Source organism: Nicotiana tabacum, chromosome 1 (assembly GCF_000715075.1).
Source record: "Nicotiana tabacum cultivar K326 chromosome 1, ASM71507v2, whole genome shotgun sequence".
Classification (NCBI taxonomy): domain Eukaryota; kingdom Viridiplantae; phylum Streptophyta; class Magnoliopsida; order Solanales; family Solanaceae; genus Nicotiana; species Nicotiana tabacum.
Window position 1 is genome coordinate 21,693,664 of NC_134080.1, and position 18,958 is coordinate 21,712,621.

Below are 18,958 nucleotides of genomic sequence, written 5' to 3' on the forward strand. Positions count from 1 at the left end.
TTAAACAACAACATGACATGTGATTTTTTCTTCCTTTACGGATTGGATTTTGAAGAAATACACAAACATTTTTCCTTCTTTTGGCTAACATATGGATTAACTTACAAGTTTTAAGAGTTAACTTGGTCAGAATCGTCCTGCAGTGGTTTGTATTTGTATTTCTAAGTAATTGTTTGATGCCTACTTTTAAGTGGTAACTATTGAAGAAGCACGAAAGTTGTGTATGATTTTGTTACTCAATAGACTGCATACTACTCTGTTTACTAAATTGAAGCTAGACCTACTGTTATGCAAATCGGAAAACACACCGGACTTTTTATGCAAAATATTGAACCTAATTCAAGTCATTTTAAAACTTTCCTTAGATAAACAGTCGTACATATAGGTCCAATATATTTGGTTTCAAGTATTAATAATTAGTAGAACGGCTGCATCAGTGATAATTAGTAATTACAGTATGAAATGGCAAGGACTATGATGAGTATTAAAATCATTTTTTCAAATAAGGCCTTTCACAATAAAGAGTTCTTTGACTTCAATTAATTTATTTTTAATATTACGTGATTATTCAGTATTAATCAAACTGCCCATATTATAATATTGTGAGTGATTAGTTATTGAGAGACACCTAGATTAACTCCGTCTAGAATTGAAGCTCTAGCCGATTATATGTCAAGATCGGCTGAAATACATGTTCTTATCTGAGGTAAAGTGCTTGCAGTTTTTTCTGTTTCTCATAATGAGGTAGTTTTGTTCACGTTAGCCCGGGCTACCCTTACTAGTGTAATTTATAAATTTGAAAAGTAATTACTCGTATTTATTTTTCGGGCCAGCACTGTAGAACGCGGACAAGGCCCATTATAAAAGTAGCTTGAACCAGAACCCGACCCGATCTCGATCTCCTGCTAACTTCAATTCCCCAAATTAGGGGTATCAATTTCCCCAAAACTCATCTGCCAAAATTGTTGTTCCTTTCAGAGATCTAAACCAATCAAGTTATGGGAGGTCATGGAGGTTTGAACATTCTCCCACAGAAACGATGGAACGTATACAACTACGAAAATCGCGAGAAAGTAAAGCGAGACGAGGAAGCCGCAGCTAAAGAGGAACAGCTCAAGCAGGAACAATCTCGCAAGCGCGACTCAGAATATCGCCTCGAGCAGCTCCGTCAAGCGCGTGGCTTATCATCATCGTCGTCGAATCACGTCAAAAAATCGTCGTCAGAACAGAAATCGCCGGAGAAGAAACCGGAAAAATCGAAATTGGCAGAGGAGAAACCGGGAAAATCGGATTCTAAGCACATCAATTTATTCGAAGGGATTCGAATCTTCGATCCAGTTAAAAAAGTAGAAGAAGATGAGGAGAAAAACGGAAGGAATAATAATAAGAGGATTAAGAAAGAGCAAGCGCCTAGGGTTATTACTGCGGAGGATGAGAAGTATAGGTTAGGATATGGAATTGTTGGTAAAGGAACGAAATTACCTTGGTATATGGAGAATAAAAACAGAGACGAGGATGAAAAGAGCGACGAAGATAATAATAATGATTATTATAAATATTCGAGACCTGTGAAGAAGAGTAGTAATGGAGGAAAAAAGACGGTGGAGGAATTGCGACAAGAGCGGTTAGAGAGGGAGAGGAAGGAGAAGGAAAGAGAAAAAGCTTTGTTAATGGAGAAGAGTCGAAGAGATGGAGGATTTTCGCCGTTAGAGAGGGAGAGGAAGGAGAAGGAAAGAGAAAGAGCTTTGTTAATGCGAAGAGATGGAGGATTTTCACGACGAAGATGAGGTCCGCCTTTAAGGTTGTTAGCTCTAAACTCATTATACATTTTAATGTAAGGGTTCAATATTTAATATTTATTAAAATTTTAGTGGTTTTCACATGTATATTTATGTTCTATATCAAAAGTACTGGTTCAGTTCAAATTTTAGTGGCACATCAAAGTTGCTAATGAGTTGTTCGTTCTACTTTGTAACGATCATTGCTTGTTTGTTTTACAATTCATTGATGTTTTTCAATGTACTGAGCTACAAATTTCTGGTGAGACTTTGTTGTTTGTTCTCGAGTTTTTGGTTGTAGTTCAGGTTACATTTTAGTTATACTCCCTCTGTTTCAATTTATGCCCTTTTCAATTTATGTGAACCCATTTGACTAGACACGAAGTTTAAGAAAAGACAGAAGACTTTTGAATTTGTGGTGTAAAATGAAGCACATATATTTTGTGTGGCTATAAATCATTGCATAAAGGTAAATTGTTTCCAAATAGGGAAAGGGGTCATTCTTTTTGGCATGGACTAAAAAGGAAATAGGTTCACATAAATTGAAATGGAGGGAGTATATTTTAACATTTTCTTGAGTTTCATGCGTTTCAATTTTCCTCAAGCTTGTACACGAATTCTTCAGTTAGTAGAAGTTTTGGCACTTGGGTGGTGGTTTAGGTTCAGAAATAGGTTAGAACTGAGAAGTGATAAAGATAAAGTACTCTCTACTCTAGAAGAATTGCTGACAAGACTACTGAGCAAACTCTGAAGTATTTTCCATCATGTGTCTTCTGGTTTTGGAAAGCTTTATAGAGGTAAAGAATTAACCCGTGCTTCAGATTTCTTGTAGGATGTTACAGTTTTTGATTTGGATTTCATGGACTTCTATTGGAGCTCTAAGTCTACCTAGGCTTTGTAAGGTTTATTGTGTGGTGACCCAGTGTAAGACTGTAAATATCAAAGGCTTTACCAAAAATTGACGGTTGATCTTGGTATTAATTTAAATGGAATTTTTTTTTATGATTGGTTAGTTCCTTGACTGTTAGACACAGATTTGCAGTGAGAAAACCTGTTAGTCCTGTATCAGTTAGTCTGGGAGAGTAATTTCCTGCATCAATTAGTCTGGGAGAGTAATTTCCCTTTTTGAGACCTCTTTTAATCTCATCAGGATTTTTTCTTCTTGAAATATTTGTATAAAATTCAACTAGAATGCTGTCTAACTTTTTGATATAGCTTAAGTTACAGGATGAGTCAAGAATGGAACATGCCTTTTGTTCTTTTAGATATTGATTTTTGTATTTCCTAAGCACTCTTGAAGTGTATCAAAACAGAGTTGTGTGCTCGATCAGCAGAGAGGGAGAGATTGTGGGGATTTTTTTTTTTTTTGTGGGTTTTTGGGGTGGGATTTTCTTAGGAGTACAATTTGTGTTTGAGAATGATGAAAATTTACATACATCTGCATCTCATTTTGTACAAAAAGGGGGAGATGGAAGGAATTAATCCATTTCTAAATGGGGAGCATTTGAGCAACTGCAAAGCCTGGTGGTTGGTGAAATCTCTGGCTGAATATAGATTGTTTTCATTTGTTAAAAGCCGGAAACTTTCTTTATCTTTTTGTATTTATTTTCCTCTCGTTTTTTAACTATATATTTTGCAATACTTTGGGAGCTGGGGAATCATCATGCATGACTGCTCTTCGTTTCTGTATGTCTTCATGCAGGGTGATGAACACGAATGAAGTGGATCTGTTGTACTTTCTGAGAGCTCTTTGAGAAAAAAGCATGGCTGGGTGCAGTTTTATTCTTGAATATGTCTATTTTCTTGCGTCATCTCTATTTTAGTTTGGCAAGGGCTTGATGTTTAATGCGAGAGTCCCATTTCCTGTTCGGATAGCAAATCATATGGTGAGGAAACTGCATGTAGTTTGGTTCGAGAGGCCTGATTGACATGAGATGGATTAACGCGAGAGTCCCATTTCCTGTTTGGATAGCAAATCATATGGTGAGGACACTGCATGCAGTTTGGTTCGAGAGGCCTGATTGACATGAGATGGATTATGAGATTCTTGCTTCGCCTGGGAAATTGTTTCTGAAAGTCAAAAACCAGTCCTACCCCCCCAGCTTCCCCGAAAAAGATGGCCGAAAAAGATGGTCGTAAAAATGCCTCTGACCCGGCAGATCCGTCGCTTTGCTTTGTGTACATCTCATCCATGTTATTAAGTGAAAAATGAAGTGTTTTGCTTACAACCGTCTTAAAATGAAATCCATAATTCGTTTTTGTACAGTCTCTATGAGAAGCATTTCAGTTCTGTAGGGAGAAGCACACGAAATGCTGACTTATATTTAGACTGATATTGTTATAGATCGATTCTGAAAATTCTGGTTTTACTATTCACTTCGCTGTTTGTCAACATGTAGAAGCCATGGATTTGATGTTGCGAGCATGATGTCGGAATTACTTGAGCTTGCCCTTCTATGAGTTCTTTGGTTTCCACCTTCTTTTCCTTTTTCTTTTTATAACTGAATATCTCTCAAGGCCAATGGGGCACAGTTTAAAACTTGGTGGAGAGTTTTAACCTGCTACATGTGCTTAAACTCACACGTCACTCATTACGCTCTTACTACTGGACCAATACCTTGGGGCTGTTTTCTTTTCATCGTTCATTTCTGTAAAATAATCTTGGATGCGTTCGAGGCTGTCGCTTTGAGCCCCAATGCCAATTAGAGTGACATATTGTCCAATCGATACAGTGGGTTTCTGTAGCTGGCCTTTCACAAGTCAAGAAAAATTTAAGGAAAATTGAAAGATAATTTCATCCAGTTTTGTGTTAGAGAAATGACTTTTTTTCTTTTCTTCTGATGAAGAACATGCTATACAGGAGTGGAAGCTTCTACCAATGTCCTAGGAGAAGGCTAAAACTGATTTGTGGTCAATGTGTCATATAATTTGGAGAATACATATGTTCTGCGTATTGGACGTTGAGATAGGGGCCAAGGGAGCCTGCTGCTAATCATGATTTGGTTAGTTGGCGAGTAATACTGTTTCTCAAAGAGTAATTAGGTATCCCTTTCATATATTATAATCTCTTACTTGTAGCTGTTAACCTGTCTCCCGGACTAAATAAATTATGGCAGTTCCCATACAGAGAAAATAAACAAATCTCTATCTTTGTCTGAATGTCAGCACCTAGTATTATTAGCATTTGAATACAAGTATTTGATGGGAACGTGAAGGCCACCTTCAGGTAAAAAGGGGAAAGTTCGTTATTGGTGGCCATAACATGCCAAATTCTTACCCAACTAGTCCTCATTACTCTCAATCTGCCAGTTTTGAATGCATTTATCATAACCTTATAATTTAGAATACAAAGGAGGGATTATATTAAATAATTGTTCTATTTTGTTATACTTTGGATGTATTAGAGTATGTGTTGAAAAGTGATTAGTTAGGATGTGTTGAAAGTGATTAGTTAGGATAAGTTAGAAGGTATTAATATATATATGTTGACCAGGCTGTGTAATACAATTAGCCCATTAGGCTAACAACTCTCTTCCTTTAAATCATTCATCACAATTATCAGAGGAAAAGCTCAGGAGCAACAGCATGGATCAAAGTCAAAAGCAGACTCTGTTAAAGGTCGCTAAGCTTAAGCTTCCTTCGGTAGGTTCTTAATTATGACTTTTCCTTTCATTTTCTTGGTGTTTTAGCAAGGAAAAGTCATGTTTTCAGAATAATATATGATGAGGACTTCTCTTTTTTGCAACATCAATTAATGGTGTTTCAACTTGTTTAGTTTCTTATGAGGGTTGGTGATATTAGTTTCAGGTGGTGGTGGTGAATGCAAATTTGGGATGCACACATTGCAGACACAGAATATCTCAAGTCATCTCAAAGATAACAGGTGAGAAAGAGTACACTTCCCGTAATAGTAATTTTTTTGGCACAGTGTTACGCATGATGGGCAAGGGGAGCCGTGGCGTAACTGGTAAAGTTGTTGTCATATGACCAAGAGGTCACGGGTTCGAGCCGTGAAAATAGCCTCTTGCAGAAATACTGGGTAAGACTGTGTATAATAAACCCTTGTGGTCCGGTTCTTCCCCGAATCCCGCGCATAGCGGAAGCTTAGTGCACCGGGCTGCAGTGTTAGGTATGAGGAAGTCACTTTCCATTGAAAAAATACTCTCCATCGAAAGTGTTTTCAACGAGGAAGTAATTTTCTGGTGTTTGGTTAGGATGACATTTTCCTTAAAGAAATTACAATTACGAATGTGCATAAAGTCTTGAATTTCAACTTTTGTGACCAAACTTGGCAGGGTTGAGGGAGTATACAATAGATGTTGGGAGAAAGCAAGTGATTGTTAGAGGAGATGTTAGAAATCATCACCAGGAAAAACATGGTGGAGTAAAGAGCCATATGATCAACGAGAACCATAGCAGGATTTTCGCGTTCTTTTTTAGTTTACTGAGCTTCCGTTGGATCACTACAAAAAAGATAGTTGATTAATCGAATACATATTCTTTTAAGTGTTTATTTGTTGGGAATCTTGTGTTTCCATTTGTATACTATGATTTTCTCCTTTTGTTTTCATGTATAAAAAACCAGTTTCTTTATATTCTGTCCCCTATCTTTATTGGCTATTGCAGTTAAGCGATCTCCTAAAGCAGGTGTGTTTCCTTGCTAATTGACTAGCAAAAGGAAAAAAAGAACAAAAAAGACTATACCAGATAAGAAAAACATGAATCAGTTCAACAGTTAACTAAATAAAACACTTCTGTTAACAAATATGGAGAAAGGCAGTGCTGCTCAAGTTCTAAAAGAAGATTTAATCTAGTACTGGATCTTTATTGATAGTTCATCTCCATGGAATAGAAGCCATCAACATAAACTCATCTATGCAGGAAAAATTTGTCCTTTAATTCGTCCATTAAATTAAAGAGTTAGCAAATATCAGAATTTCATATGGGTTGAACTTGTAGCAATTTTTAAGCATTGGCTCTTTAAAAAGATATGGCAGCCTGGTGCATTAAGTTCACGCTATGTGAGGGGTCTGAGGAAGGGCCGGACCACAAGGGTCTATTCCAAGCAACCTTTTGCATTTTTGCAAGAGGCTGTTTTAACGGCTCGTACCCGTGATGACAGCAACTTTATCAATTATGTCAAGGCTCATTGGCTCTCTAAGTATTCATCAAATGTTGTTCGCTTAACAGAAGTACTAATCGATAAACAACAACACATACCCAGTATAATCTCATAAGTGGGGTCTGGGGAGGATAGTGTGTACGCAGACTTTACCCCTACCTAGAAAGGTAGAAAGGCTATTTCCGACCGACCCTCGGCTCAAGAAAAGGTGGAAAGGAAGAAAAGGGAAGAAGAAATCAATGAACAACAGACAAAATTTAAAATCTGTTAGTACTACGATTCAAGGTATACACAGCAAGAAGTATCATTTTTCTCCAAATATTAGCAATACCACTCCTAATAATTAGAAATTCTAACAACCATCATCTAGCATTGACATTTGAGCAAATATTTCCCAAATCCTATAAATCTTTTATAAATCATGTCTAAGCATTACATCAACAGAAAAAGAAAACAAAAAGTAGAAACTCAAAGCTATCAATCTTCTCCCATCTCACCTTTAACTAACATTCTAAGAATACCATCTTTGATTTGTGCTTCAACCTTCTCAGCTTTACAACAATCAGTCTTAAACTCAAGACTTCCTCCATATTTCCTCCCTGATTTCTCAGTTTCCAGCTCAATTTCTCCTTTCCCAGTAAAGTAAACTGTGTTGTTCTCTAACCACACCTTAATCCCATCTTCACTAACACCAGGCATTGCTACTCTCACAAGTATACCATCCTTCACATTATCCACTTCTAGCACGTTCGGAGGTCCAGCTGACTGAAATGGATTCTCCATTTTGATATCTTGCGGAGCACCCTTTACCATAACTGCAAATAATATCGAGGAAATCGAAAAACACAACTTTGATAGGAGTAAATAAATGGTTAAACAACAACAACTATTGCGGCTCAATCCCAAACTAATTAGGATTGACTACATGAATTATGTGCAGCTATTTTTTTTTTTAATAACTGAGAAATCCCTAAGGCCGGTGGCAATAGCTTTCCATCCACCCTTTTCCACTTAAATATCAGGTTTTTATCTGGAATGGGATTCGAACTCTTGACTTGCACCTAACCATGCATCGCGTCTTGTGCTCTTACCACTCGACCGAAGCACTAGGCTACATTTTTGGTTTTTTTTTTCGGTTCCACTTTAATTAAAAAAATTAGCAATATTACCTAAATCTAACACTAACTTCTATACTATTATCAATCTCTTACTAAACTAAAAAGAGTGGGCGTAATTTAATGTGTCAACAAACAACTAATTAAACCTAAAATATTTACCGAATGTAAATGTGCAAATATCGCATAATATAAAACGGTAAATAAGAAAAGGGCTAAACAGGTGAATCAATTACTTGGCTCTGGAGAGTTGCTTTGCTCCTTGCTCGTGGAATCTGAATCTGAGGTGGTAGTAGAGGAAAAAAGGCGTGTGATCGAAGGTGTGGCGGTGGTTAAATGGGATTTGGGGCTTAGGTATTTGAACAGTGTAGAGGCTCCGGCTGCTTTTCTCAGGCTTAGAGCCATTGGAGAAGTTATAATTTCCGATTGATGAAAGTTTGATTTGTGTTTTTTCTCAATCAATTAAGGGTTTTAGATGGGGGTTTTTGGTAATTAAATGTACTTGGTTGGATTTGGTTTTTGCCTAGGCCGCTAAGTTCAGTCCTATTTAGCTTCGTTAAGGAACAAGCCGAAGTGCACCACTAGCCATTTTTGAGTCCGGTGTTTAAAATATATTCATAATTTACAAAATATTTAAAGATTAACTAATTCATCCAAACTTCATGACTAAGTATCCAAAATTTGGAATTCAGGACATGGTGTCTTGAACTTTCGAGCTGTTAATTTGAAATTTAGAACTAAGGGTCCTGAATTCTTGAACTAATAATTTAAAATTTAGGACATAAGATTCGAACTTCTAGACACAATTTTTGAACTTTAGGACACGATGTCTTAGAGTTTGGATTTGAGGTTTAAACTTTAGGACGTCTTGTCCTGAAATTCGAGCGAATTGGCTAATCTTTAAATACATTGTAAACTATGAGTATATTTAAACAACGAGCTTAAAAGTGGCTACTTGATATCTTTAGGCATTAGCATTTGTATCATAACTAAGGAAAAAATTGCAGAATATGATACTTTTTGGGATGGTCTTTAATTTTTGACCATTACTTGCCTCATGGGTAGAACTTCAAGATAAAAAGTTAAAAGCATTGCCCATGAGATTAGTAAGGGACAACACTTATTAAATTTGACGTTTTACTCATGAGGCAAGCAAGGATAAAAACTCAAGATCATCCACGTTAAGGGCTATTTGTGTAATTTTGAGACATTTTACATAGAGGCATATAGTCAAACAAACAATTGTACCCTTCTTCCCCTCCCCCAAAAAACAAAAAGGAGATCATAATTGTAATTTACAAAATATTTGTAGAAAGAAAAGAATCACCAATTTGAGAATTGAGTGGTAGTTTATTGGTAGGACGGCTACTTTATAATTTTGAAGGTGCAGAAATTCGATCTTCAGTGATAATTTTCTAACTAATTTAAAGAACGAGCCACCAATGTAAGAATTGAGTGGTAGTTTGGCCCAAGTAAAGTTGGTTTTAAAGATTGACAAATGAACTCTAGCATTAACCATATCCATTTATAGTGTACACAGACACAGGCAGATTCATGCATAAGGGATGCAAGTGGAGGAGATAAGTTTAACTTGTTATATCTGATATCTCCTGATCGAAAAGATTGCATAATTGATAAGGAGACGGACTCCTTACTCAAAGAAAACACTATACAAGATAAGGAAAGAGTTAGAAGTTGAGGTTAACTAGAACTCTTCCATCAAGGAAGAGTATAACATTGGAGCTCTAGTTATTTCCTATTCCACTAACTCTATAAATTGCAGGATGTTCTCACTTTACAGGTACACACAAAAGCTGAAGTTAAACGTGAGTTGAGAGCAAAATAGCAAGGCATTTTGCAAGCAATTCTTGTGTGATTCAAGTGTGCGAACTTGAAGCTACATGAACCAGATAGAAGAACCAGTTCCAAGTGTCTATCTTTTATTCTAGTTCAGTTGTAGTAACTGTTTTCAAATTGTACCTTTCAACTTTATCTAGAAGCAATTGTATTTGGTATTCTGAGTATTCAAGTTAGAGTTAACTTGAAGTTGTCGCAACAGTTAGAGGCTGGTTGCCACAATGGGATTAGAGGTAATTCTTAGGTTTACAAAGAGTTTTGTAAATGTTGTTCTGGCTAAGTGATTTAGTGAAGTAATTGGAAAAAATCCTACTGAGTAGTAGGTCGTGGTTTTTTCACCTTTTGAGCCGAGTGTTTTCCACGTAAAAATACTTATGTTCTTTACTTTCCGCATTTATTATTTTTGTAATAGTAGTATAAGGAATACATAGAAGAACTAGGTCCTTCTATAACCTGAATACGCGAAAACTTGGACACCACACAAATCACTCCCTCTTGTGTGATATTGAAGTATAAAACATCAATTGATATCAGAGTGGATTATCCTTGAAAAGGCTTACACCTTAGGAGAAGATCAACATGAGTGCACCACCTGAAAACTAGGAAGAGCAATCCACTGCTAGGCCACCACTCTTTAATGGTCAGTACTACTCTTGGTGGAAAAATATGATGAGAGATCACATTATAGGAGAGGACCACGAGCTATAAGACATTGTCACTAATAGTCCATTGGCTACCTTGAAGAAAAATATTGAAGGAGTAGATGTGCCTAAGACAAGAGCTGATTGCACCGCTGAAGGCTTGAGGAAGTGGGAGAAGAATGCTAAAGCCAAGAAATGGTTTGTTTGTGGACTTGTCCAGATGAGTACAACAGATCTAAGGTTGTACAACTGCTAAGAAAATATGGGACACACATGAAGGAACACCTCAGGTGAAGAGATCTAGAGGAACTCTACTGTACTCTCAATATGAGAGTTTTGCTATGAAGGAAGGAGAAACCATTCAAGAGATGTACACAAGGTTCACTACACTGACAAATAAGCTGAAATCTCTTGGAAGGATTATTCCTGAAGAAGAAAAGGTCGAAAAGATATTGACTAGAGTCTTACCTATCACTTGGGAGAGCAAAATCACTAGCATCCTGGAATCAAAGAATATTGCCACTCTCCCACTGGATGAATTGATTGGAAATCTTACTGCCTATGAACTTAGGACACAGTCCATGAAGATGGATGTACCTAAGAAGGAAGGAAGTTTAGCTCTCACAATCACTGAAGGTTCTGATCTGGAAAATGATGAAATGACCATGATCACCAAAGATTTCAAGAAGTATCTAAGGATAGGAAAGGGTTTTTCAAGAAGTAGTAGCTACAGCAAATCAAAAGCTCATGAGAAACAAACTAACGATGGCTGCTACAAGTGTAGAAAGACTGATCACCATATCAAGAACTGTCCTCTGTGAGAAATTGAGTGGAAGAAAGAAAGAGTTGAACGAAGGAACAAGAAGAAGGAATAGGTTCAACCCAAGAAAAGCAACAACAAAGAATCAACAAAGGCTATGGTCGCTTCTTGGGGGATGAAAGCTCAGATGGTGATGATGATGATGAACGAGCACTTATGACTATTGAAGAATCTGATGAAGAAGCTGAGGTAAATGTTTCTCATCTTAAAGACAAGATTAAATTTTTTATCTAAGGAAAGGTTATCTGAGTTGCTCCTAGAGCTAATTGATGAATCTGAGGATGTAAACAATGAAAAGAAACAACTGTCAAAAGAGTGTATAGTTTTAAAAGCTAAGTGCAAATACCTGAAACTTAGGGCTAGTGAAACTGAAAGTGAAAATGTTATGTTGAAGAACTAGGTTCATGAACTTGACACTACTATCCTAGAGCTTAGATCTGAAAATCTAAAATTAAAATTAGGAACCGGTAAAATGACAGTTGATCACACACAACTCACTTTAGAAGAAAATGTAGGAAAAATAGAAGATGAGTTGTACAAAAGAGATGAGTTGATAATGATTCTAAAGGAGGATCTGAGCAAGGTCAAGCATGAGCTAGACAGAACCTGTAAGTGGAACAGGTCCTCCGATGCACTTTCATAGCTACAAGAACACCATAGTAGTAGCAAAAGAGGACTTGGCTTTAGGAACCCTGCACCTAAGTAGGATCTCAAAAGCAAGTACCTCACACTTTCGAGAAAAAAAATTGCACATACTGTGGTAAAACTGGTCACTATAAATTTGAATGCACTGCAAAAGAAAAGACAAGTCAAAAGAACAAAGAATTTGTTCAAGGGAAAAATAGGCTGCCAAGTTGGGCTAAAAAGAATTTGATTCATCTTTTTGCTTATAGAAAGGGACCCAAACTAGTTTGGGTTCCTAAGACTAACCCCTGATTTCTTTTTGTAGGTCCAAGTCAAGGGGAGCAGCCAAATATGGTACATGGATAGTGGTTGCTCAAAGCATATTATAGGAAGCAAGAACCAGTTTCTTTCACTTAAGGAACTTAAAAGAAGTAATGTCTCCTTTGAAAATGAGAAGAAATGTGAGATCATTAGGGTTGGCAAGGTAGGTAAGACTGACTCTCACTTTAATTATTGAGAATGTCTACCTGATTGATGGACTGAAGTACAGTCTAATAAATGTATCACAATTGTGTGTGTAACGACCCAACTGGTCGTTTTGCTTCTTAGAACCCCGTCCCCCTAAATAAAACTTTCCGCGCTTGCTTTAACTAATTTACGACCTGTGGGGATGGTTGGTTCGGGATTTGGAAGAGTTTGTGTTGAAATAGACTCATTTGATTCCTTATGATTTTCTTAAAAGGCTAAGTTTGACTTTGGTCAACATTTTTAGTAAACGGATCCGAATTCATGTTTTGACGGTCTCGGAGGGTCCGTAGGAAAAATGGGACCTAGGCGTATGCTCGGAATTGAATTCCGAGGTCCCTAGCCCGAGTAGTGAATTTTTGTTAGAAATTGTTAAACTGAAAATTCTAAGGATTTAAAGAAATTAACTAATGATTGATCATATTGGTATCGGGCCTGTATGTCGGTTCCGGAGTCCGGTACAATTCAAATATAACATTTAAGACTTGTCCGCAAAATTTGGTGTCAATCCGAGTAGTATAAGTACGTTTCGGCACGTTAGAAGTGAATTGAAGAACTTGAAGTTCATAAGTTTGATTCAACTGGTTTTAGGGGGTGATTCTTAGATTTAGCGTTGTTTCGGGAATACCGAAGGCTCGAGCGAGTCCGTTTTATGATTTTAGACTTATCGGTATGTTCGGGCGGGGCCCGGAAACCCCAAGCGTCAATCGGACGAGGCTCGAGTGAAGTTGGAAAATTTGGGAAGAGTTGAAGCTTCAGGTTGCTATCATAACCACACCTGCGGTTGGTCAGCTGTAGGTACGAGACCGTAGAAGCGATCATCCTCTCGCAGATGCGCCCAAGGTAGGCCAAGCCAAAGCCGCAGAAGCGGCTTCAAGACCGCGAAAGCGGTCCCAGATCGCTTGGCCAATTCCGCAGATGCGGCCTTCCTCTCGCAGAAGTGGGACTGCAGATGCGGTCCCCTGACCACATATGCAAAAATCACTGAAGCAGTGAGCTTCATTTAATACGGGCTCTAAGCCATTTTGGCCATTTTTCACTCATCCATTGGGCGATTTTGGAGCTCTTGAGAGAGGACTTTCGCCTAGCATCTTGGGGTAAGTTTATCCTACCTATTTCTAGTTTATTACTTGAGTCTTGGGTAGATTAACACACAAAGATTAAGGTAAAATCATGGGGTTAGGGCAAAACCTAAGATTTTGATAAAAGTTAGATTTAACCACGAACTTTGTTATGAAATGAATTAGAAATCATATATTATTGATCCTTAGGTTATAAAGAGCAACTTTCTTCGAAAAATTTCTGAATCCGGGCCCGTGGGCCCGGGGTCGGATTTTAGGGAACTTATGTTTAAGGTTGGGAAATTGCTTTAATAGTTAGAATGCGATCTTGTGAGCTTGTATTGACTAGTTCCTACCTCGTTTAATTAGTTTTGGATCGTTCGGCTCCAAAGTGGGAGTTTGAGCACATTCTTGATATTGGAAGTACGTTTTAGCAAGGTAAGTCTTTTTTCTAACCTTGTAAGAGGGAATTGTCCCCATATGTGTAATAATTGAATAATTTGCCACTAAATGCGGGGGCTACATACGCATTAGGTGACGAGAGTCCGTGCGTAGCTACTATTATATTAATTGTACGGGTAGTTTAGGACCCGTATCATGCCATATTTTCGAATGTTTATATTTTTTCTTGCTAATGTGATCACTTAGGATATGCTAGAGAATTGGAAATGAATATAAGTGAACATATGTACTTGTTGAACACTCGTATGAATTTATTTGAATATAAATGCACCTTCATGTGTTTTCCTGATGATAATTGATATTTGTGGATCAGGCCGATCGCCTCGGTAGAAATAGATGCATCTATGGTTCGCGCCATTCGACCCTCTGGCAGTGCCCAACGTCATTTCTGTTGGATCGGGCCGTCGACCTCTGCATAATGTGCACATGATATCTATGTGAAATCTTATTCATGACTTGCTTTGTTAAATGTTTTGAAATGTAATTAGCTAACTGTGATATTATTAGGGACATGACTTATTACTTCTTGCTACAAGTTGTTAATTACTTGTGACTTCCATGCTTAGCATAACACTTTATAATATTATTTGACCTTAGTAAGTATCAAGTCGACCTCTCGTCTCTACTTCTTCAAGATTAGACGGGATACTTACTGGGTATATATTGTTTATGTACTCATACTACGCTCCTGTACTTAATTGTACATGATCTGAGGCAGGTACATCTGGCTATCAGTCTGGTGCGCATCCCTGATCATAGTCCGAGACTTCCACGGTGAGTTGCTCCCTTCCCGCATCGTTCTGCAGCTTGATTGAGTCTCTCTTTATTTCTGGCTGTATATTCTATTTCGGACAGCAGGATAGATTTATTCTTTTGTATATTCTACTAGTTGCCCACAACTTGTGACACTAGGTCTTGGCACACATATTAGTAGAATATTCTTTTGGAAACTGTATAATTATTTTGGGTACATTACTGATTATCACTTGTTTTAACTTCAAGTTTAGAAATTGTAGTACTTGTTATGGTAAAGTAAAGTGAACACTTATTTATATTTCCACGTTGGCTTACCTGACAATGGTGTTGGACGCCATTATGACCTATAATGGAAATGGGCCGTGACAACATGGTATCAGAGCACTAGGTTCACGTAGGTCTCACAAGTCATAGGCAAACCTAATAGAGTCTTGTGGATCGGTACAAAGACGTCTGTATTTATCTTCGAGAGGCCATAGAGTGTTAGGAAAACTACTCTTTATTCATTTCCTATCGTGTAGTGGTTGGTATACTAAATTTCCCTCTTCTATTCTCTCACAGACGGTGAAGACACGCACGACTGATGTTCCAGACCTGGGAAGAGCTGATCCCCATGTTGCTAGAGGCCGAGGCAGAGGCCGGGGGAGGGCACCGGCCCGAGGTAGGAGAAGAGGGCATCCCAGAGCTATCCCAGTAGCACCACCAGCAAATCCTGCGGGAGATCCTATCATTGAGGATCATGGCGAGGTGACCACAGCTGAGCCTACCCCGACGGACTTTATGACAGCACCGGGTTTCCAGGAGGTCATGGGCCATATGCTGCGGTTCATGGACACCATGACTCAGGCTGGTTTATTTTCAGCGGATCCAGCTACTTCACAGGTAGAAGGAGAGCACAGACCCCTACTTCTCAGGCTCTTGGTCATGTAGCTGTAGTGTACCAAACTCCGGGTGCACTACCCACAGATGGGGCTCAGCCAGTTGCTACAGTGGTGCCCGAGCCCAGACCAGCTACAGATGGTGACCCGCAAAAGTTATTGGATAGATGGACTAGACTTCACCCTCCTATCTTTGGGGGTGAGAGTCATGAGGATGCGCAGGATTTCATTGATAGGTGCATGGATAGACTGCACAATATGAGGATATTGGAGTCGCATGGGGTTGACTTCACTACTTTTCAGCTAAAGGTCAAGGCCCGTAGATGGTGGTAGTCCTATGTTCTTGGCAAGCTAGCAGGTTCTCCTCCCATCACTTGGGATCAGTTCACACAGTTATTCTTGGACAGGTATATTCTACCCTCTGAGAGGGAAGAGCTTCGATATCAGTTTAAGCAGTTGGAGCAGGGTCAGATGTCCGTGACTGACTATGAAGCGAGGTTTTCTGAGTTATCCCCACCATGCATTGATGATACTTCATACTAATGCAGAGAGGGTGCGGAGGTTTGTTGTAGGGTTGCATTCTGGCATTAGGGCCAACATGGCCCGAGAGGTGGAGATGGGGACTCCTTATCAGCTAGTAATGGAGATTGCTTGGAGGATTGAGGGCTACCGTCTGAGGGGTAGAGTGCAGATGCAGTAGGATAAGAGGGCTAGATTCTCCGAAGAGTTCAGAGGTGCCCCGGCTATGGGTAGAGGTCAGTTTGGGAGGGGTCAGCCCAGCAGACCCCCATATTCATCAGCACCACCTACTCGGGGTGCTCCAGCGCCCCCCTATTTCAGCGCCATGTCAGAGATTTCTTATGCCCGCCAGCTATTCAGGGTTCCTCCAGTAGGTATTCAGGTCCCTAGGGTTCTTCTGGTTCCTATTTCAGTACTATGCCGGAGAGTTCATACCGTTCACCGGCTATCCAAGCTTCTTCTAGTAGGTCTATAGGCCATTAAGGTAGTATGTCGCCGCACTATATGGTTGTTTTGAGTGCGAAGACCTTGGTCATATGAGGTGATACTGCCCCAGGCTTTGGGGCAAGGCAGTATAGCAGGGTCAGCAGCCCATGATTTCAGCACCGGTTGCCCAGCCGTCTAGAGGTGGGGGCAGCCTAGTAGAGGCCATCCTAAAGGTGGAGGCCAGACAGGAAGAAGTCAGCCAACTACTGCTCAGTTAGGTGGAGGCTAGCCAGCCGGCGCTCCCGCCAGATTCTATGCCCTTCCGGCTAAGCCAGATGCATTGGCCTCAAATGCCGTCATCACATGTATTATTTCTGTCTGCAGTAGAGATGCTTCAGTATTATTTGATCCAGGGTCTACCTATTCATATGTATCGTCTCTGTTTGCTCGTTTCCTGGTTACTTCTCCTGAGCTTTTGGGCACTCATGTTCATGTGTCCACTCCTGTGGGCGATTCAGTGGTTGTGGTTCAGATCTACCGGTCCTGTGTGGTCACATTCTGTGGTTTCAAGACTAGAGCGGATCTGCTGTTGCTTGATATGATCGACTTTGAGATCATCATGGGCATGGATTGGTTACATCCATGTCACGCCGTCCTAGATTACCATGCCAAGACTGTTACATTAGCAATGTCAGGGTTGCCAAGGTTGGAGTGGAAGGGTTCCACAGTTGATACATCTAGTCGGGTTATCTCTTTCCTGAAGGCTCGGCATATGGTCGAGAAGGGGTGTTTGGCTTATCTAGCTTATGTTCGGGACACCACCGTAGAGTCTTCGACGATTGATTCAGTTCCAGTAGTCCGGGAGTTCGCCGATGTTTTTCCTTTTGATCTTCCTGGCATGCCCCCAGATCGTGATATTGATTTCTGTACTGATTTGGATCCAAACACCTAGCCTATATCTATCCCATTGTACCGTATGGCTCCGAAAAAGTTGAAGGTGTTAAAGGAGCAACTAGAAAAGTTGTTAGGAAAGGGGTTTGTTAGACCCAGTGTATCACCTGGGGTGCACCAGTGCTATTTGTGAAGAAGAAGGATGGGACTATGCGGATGTGCATTGATTACCGCCAGTTGAACAAAGTCACCATCAAGAACAAGTATCCGTTGCCTCGTATCGATGATTTTCTTGACCAGTTGCAGGGTGCTAGGGCGTTATCTAAGATCGACTTGAGGTCGGGGTATCATCAGTTGAAGATTCGGGACTCGAATGTTTTGAAGACTGCATTCCGGACTAGATATGGCCATTATGAGTTTTGGTGATGTCCTTTGGCTTGACTAGTGCCCCAGCAGCATTTATGGATTTGGTTAACAGGGTGTTCAGACCTTATATTGATTCCTTTGTCATCGTCTTCATTGACGACATCTTGATATACTCACGTAGCCTGGGGGAGCACGAGCAACATTTGAGAGTAGTGCTTCAGACCTTGTGAGAGCAAAAACTATATGCTAAGTTCTCCAAATGTGAGTTTTGGCTAGAGTTAGTGGCATTCTTGGGGCATGTTATGTCAGGGGAGGGTATTAAGGTGGACCCCAAGAAGATTGAGGCAGTTCAGAGTTGGCCACGTCCTACTTCAGTGACCAAGATCAGGAGTTTCCTGGGGTTAGCAGGCTATTACAGACAATTCGTGCAGGGCTTTTCATCTATTGCATCACCTCTGACTAGATTGACCTAGAAGGGTTCTCCTTTCCATTGGTTCGATGATTGTAAGGCGAGCTTTCAGAAGCTCAAGACAGCTTTGACTACAACACTAGTTCTTGTGTTGCCTTCCGGTTTAGGGATGTATATGGTATATTGCAATGTTTCGCGCGTTGGATTGGGATGTGTATTGATTTAGGAGGGGCGAGTTATTGCATATGCGTCGCGTCAGCTGAAGATTCATGAGAAGAATTATCCTGTGTACGATTTGGAGTTGGTCGTGATTGTTCATGATCTTAAGATATGGAGGCATTATCTGTATGGGGTGTCATGTGAGGTTTATACTGATCATCGTAGCTTACAACATTTGTTCAAGTAGAGGGATCTCAATTTGAGGCAGCGTAGATAGCTTGAGTTACTGAAGGATTATGACATTACCATTCTTTATCATCTGGGCAAGGCAAATGTGGTCGCGGATGCCTTAAGCAGAAAAACAGAGAGTATGGGTAGCTTGGCATTCATTCCAGCAGAGGAGAGGCCACTAGCTTTGGACATTTAGTCATTAGCTAACAGACTTTTGAGGTTGGATATTTCAGAGCCCAGCTGAGTTCTTGCGTGTGTTGTTGATCAGTCTTCATTATTGGGGCAGATCAAGGCCCGGCAGTTCGATGATCCACATTT

At 39.6% G+C, this 18,958-nt stretch overlaps 3 protein-coding genes across 5 annotated transcripts; 2 read left to right on the forward strand and 1 right to left on the reverse strand.

The window, feature by feature from the left end:
- Positions 1 to 877: 877 nt before the first annotated feature.
- On the forward strand, positions 878 to 4,037 carry LOC107802349 (uncharacterized). Of its 2 annotated transcripts, none has more exons than XM_016625839.2 (2): positions 878 to 1,834; positions 3,481 to 3,901. In XM_016625839.2, exon 1 carries the CDS (start codon positions 999 to 1,001, stop codon positions 1,785 to 1,787), a length of 789 nt encoding a protein of 262 aa, XP_016481325.2. In that variant the 5' UTR covers positions 878 to 998; the 3' UTR covers positions 1,788 to 1,834; positions 3,481 to 3,901. The 2 variants fall into 2 exon arrangements, with proteins under 2 accessions (XP_016481325.2, XP_016481317.2); XM_016625831.2 differs by having other exon boundaries at positions 880 to 1,801; positions 3,481 to 4,037.
- Positions 4,038 to 5,265: 1,228 nt separating this feature from the next.
- Positions 5,266 to 6,371, forward strand: LOC107813324 (uncharacterized). Of its 2 annotated transcripts, none has more exons than XM_016638578.2 (3): positions 5,266 to 5,420; positions 5,586 to 5,661; positions 6,074 to 6,371. In XM_016638578.2, the coding sequence occupies exons 1-3, from the start codon at positions 5,364 to 5,366 to the stop codon at positions 6,262 to 6,264; spliced, it is 324 nt and encodes a 107-aa protein (XP_016494064.1). In that variant the 5' UTR covers positions 5,266 to 5,363; the 3' UTR covers positions 6,265 to 6,371. The 2 variants fall into 2 exon arrangements, with proteins under 2 accessions (XP_016494064.1, XP_016494063.1); XM_016638577.2 differs by having other exon boundaries at positions 5,273 to 5,420; positions 5,580 to 5,661.
- Positions 6,372 to 7,136: 765 nt separating this feature from the next.
- LOC107813323 (14.7 kDa heat shock protein) lies at positions 7,137 to 8,549 on the reverse strand. The gene is made up of 2 exons (XM_016638575.2): positions 8,252 to 8,549; positions 7,137 to 7,715 (listed from the first exon to the last, which is right to left on the reverse strand). Exons 1-2 carry the CDS (start codon positions 8,418 to 8,420, stop codon positions 7,378 to 7,380), a joined length of 507 nt encoding a protein of 168 aa, XP_016494061.1. The 5' UTR covers positions 8,421 to 8,549; the 3' UTR covers positions 7,137 to 7,377.
- Positions 8,550 to 18,958: the final 10,409 nt, after the last annotated feature.

Excerpts from the sequence above, each read along its gene's own strand:
- LOC107813324 (XM_016638577.2), top strand. The coding sequence starts at position 5,364 with ATGGATCAAAGTCAAAAGCAGACTCTGTTAAAGGTCGCTAAGCTTAAG. Across the intron at positions 5,421-5,579 it reads CTAAGCTTAAGCTTCCTTCG|TTTCAGGTGGTGGTGGTGAA; the intron begins GTAGGTTCTTAA and ends TGGTGATATTAG. Across the intron at positions 5,662-6,073 it reads AGTCATCTCAAAGATAACAG|GGTTGAGGGAGTATACAATA; the intron begins GTGAGAAAGAGT and ends CAAACTTGGCAG.
- LOC107802349 (XM_016625839.2), top strand. The coding sequence starts at position 999 with ATGGGAGGTCATGGAGGTTTGAACATTCTCCCACAGAAACGATGGAAC.
- LOC107813323 (XM_016638575.2), bottom strand. The coding sequence starts at position 8,420 with ATGGCTCTAAGCCTGAGAAAAGCAGCCGGAGCCTCTACACTGTTCAAA. Across the intron at positions 7,716-8,251 it reads AAGCAACTCTCCAGAGCCAA|TTATGGTAAAGGGTGCTCCG; the intron begins GTAATTGATTCA and ends TATTATTTGCAG.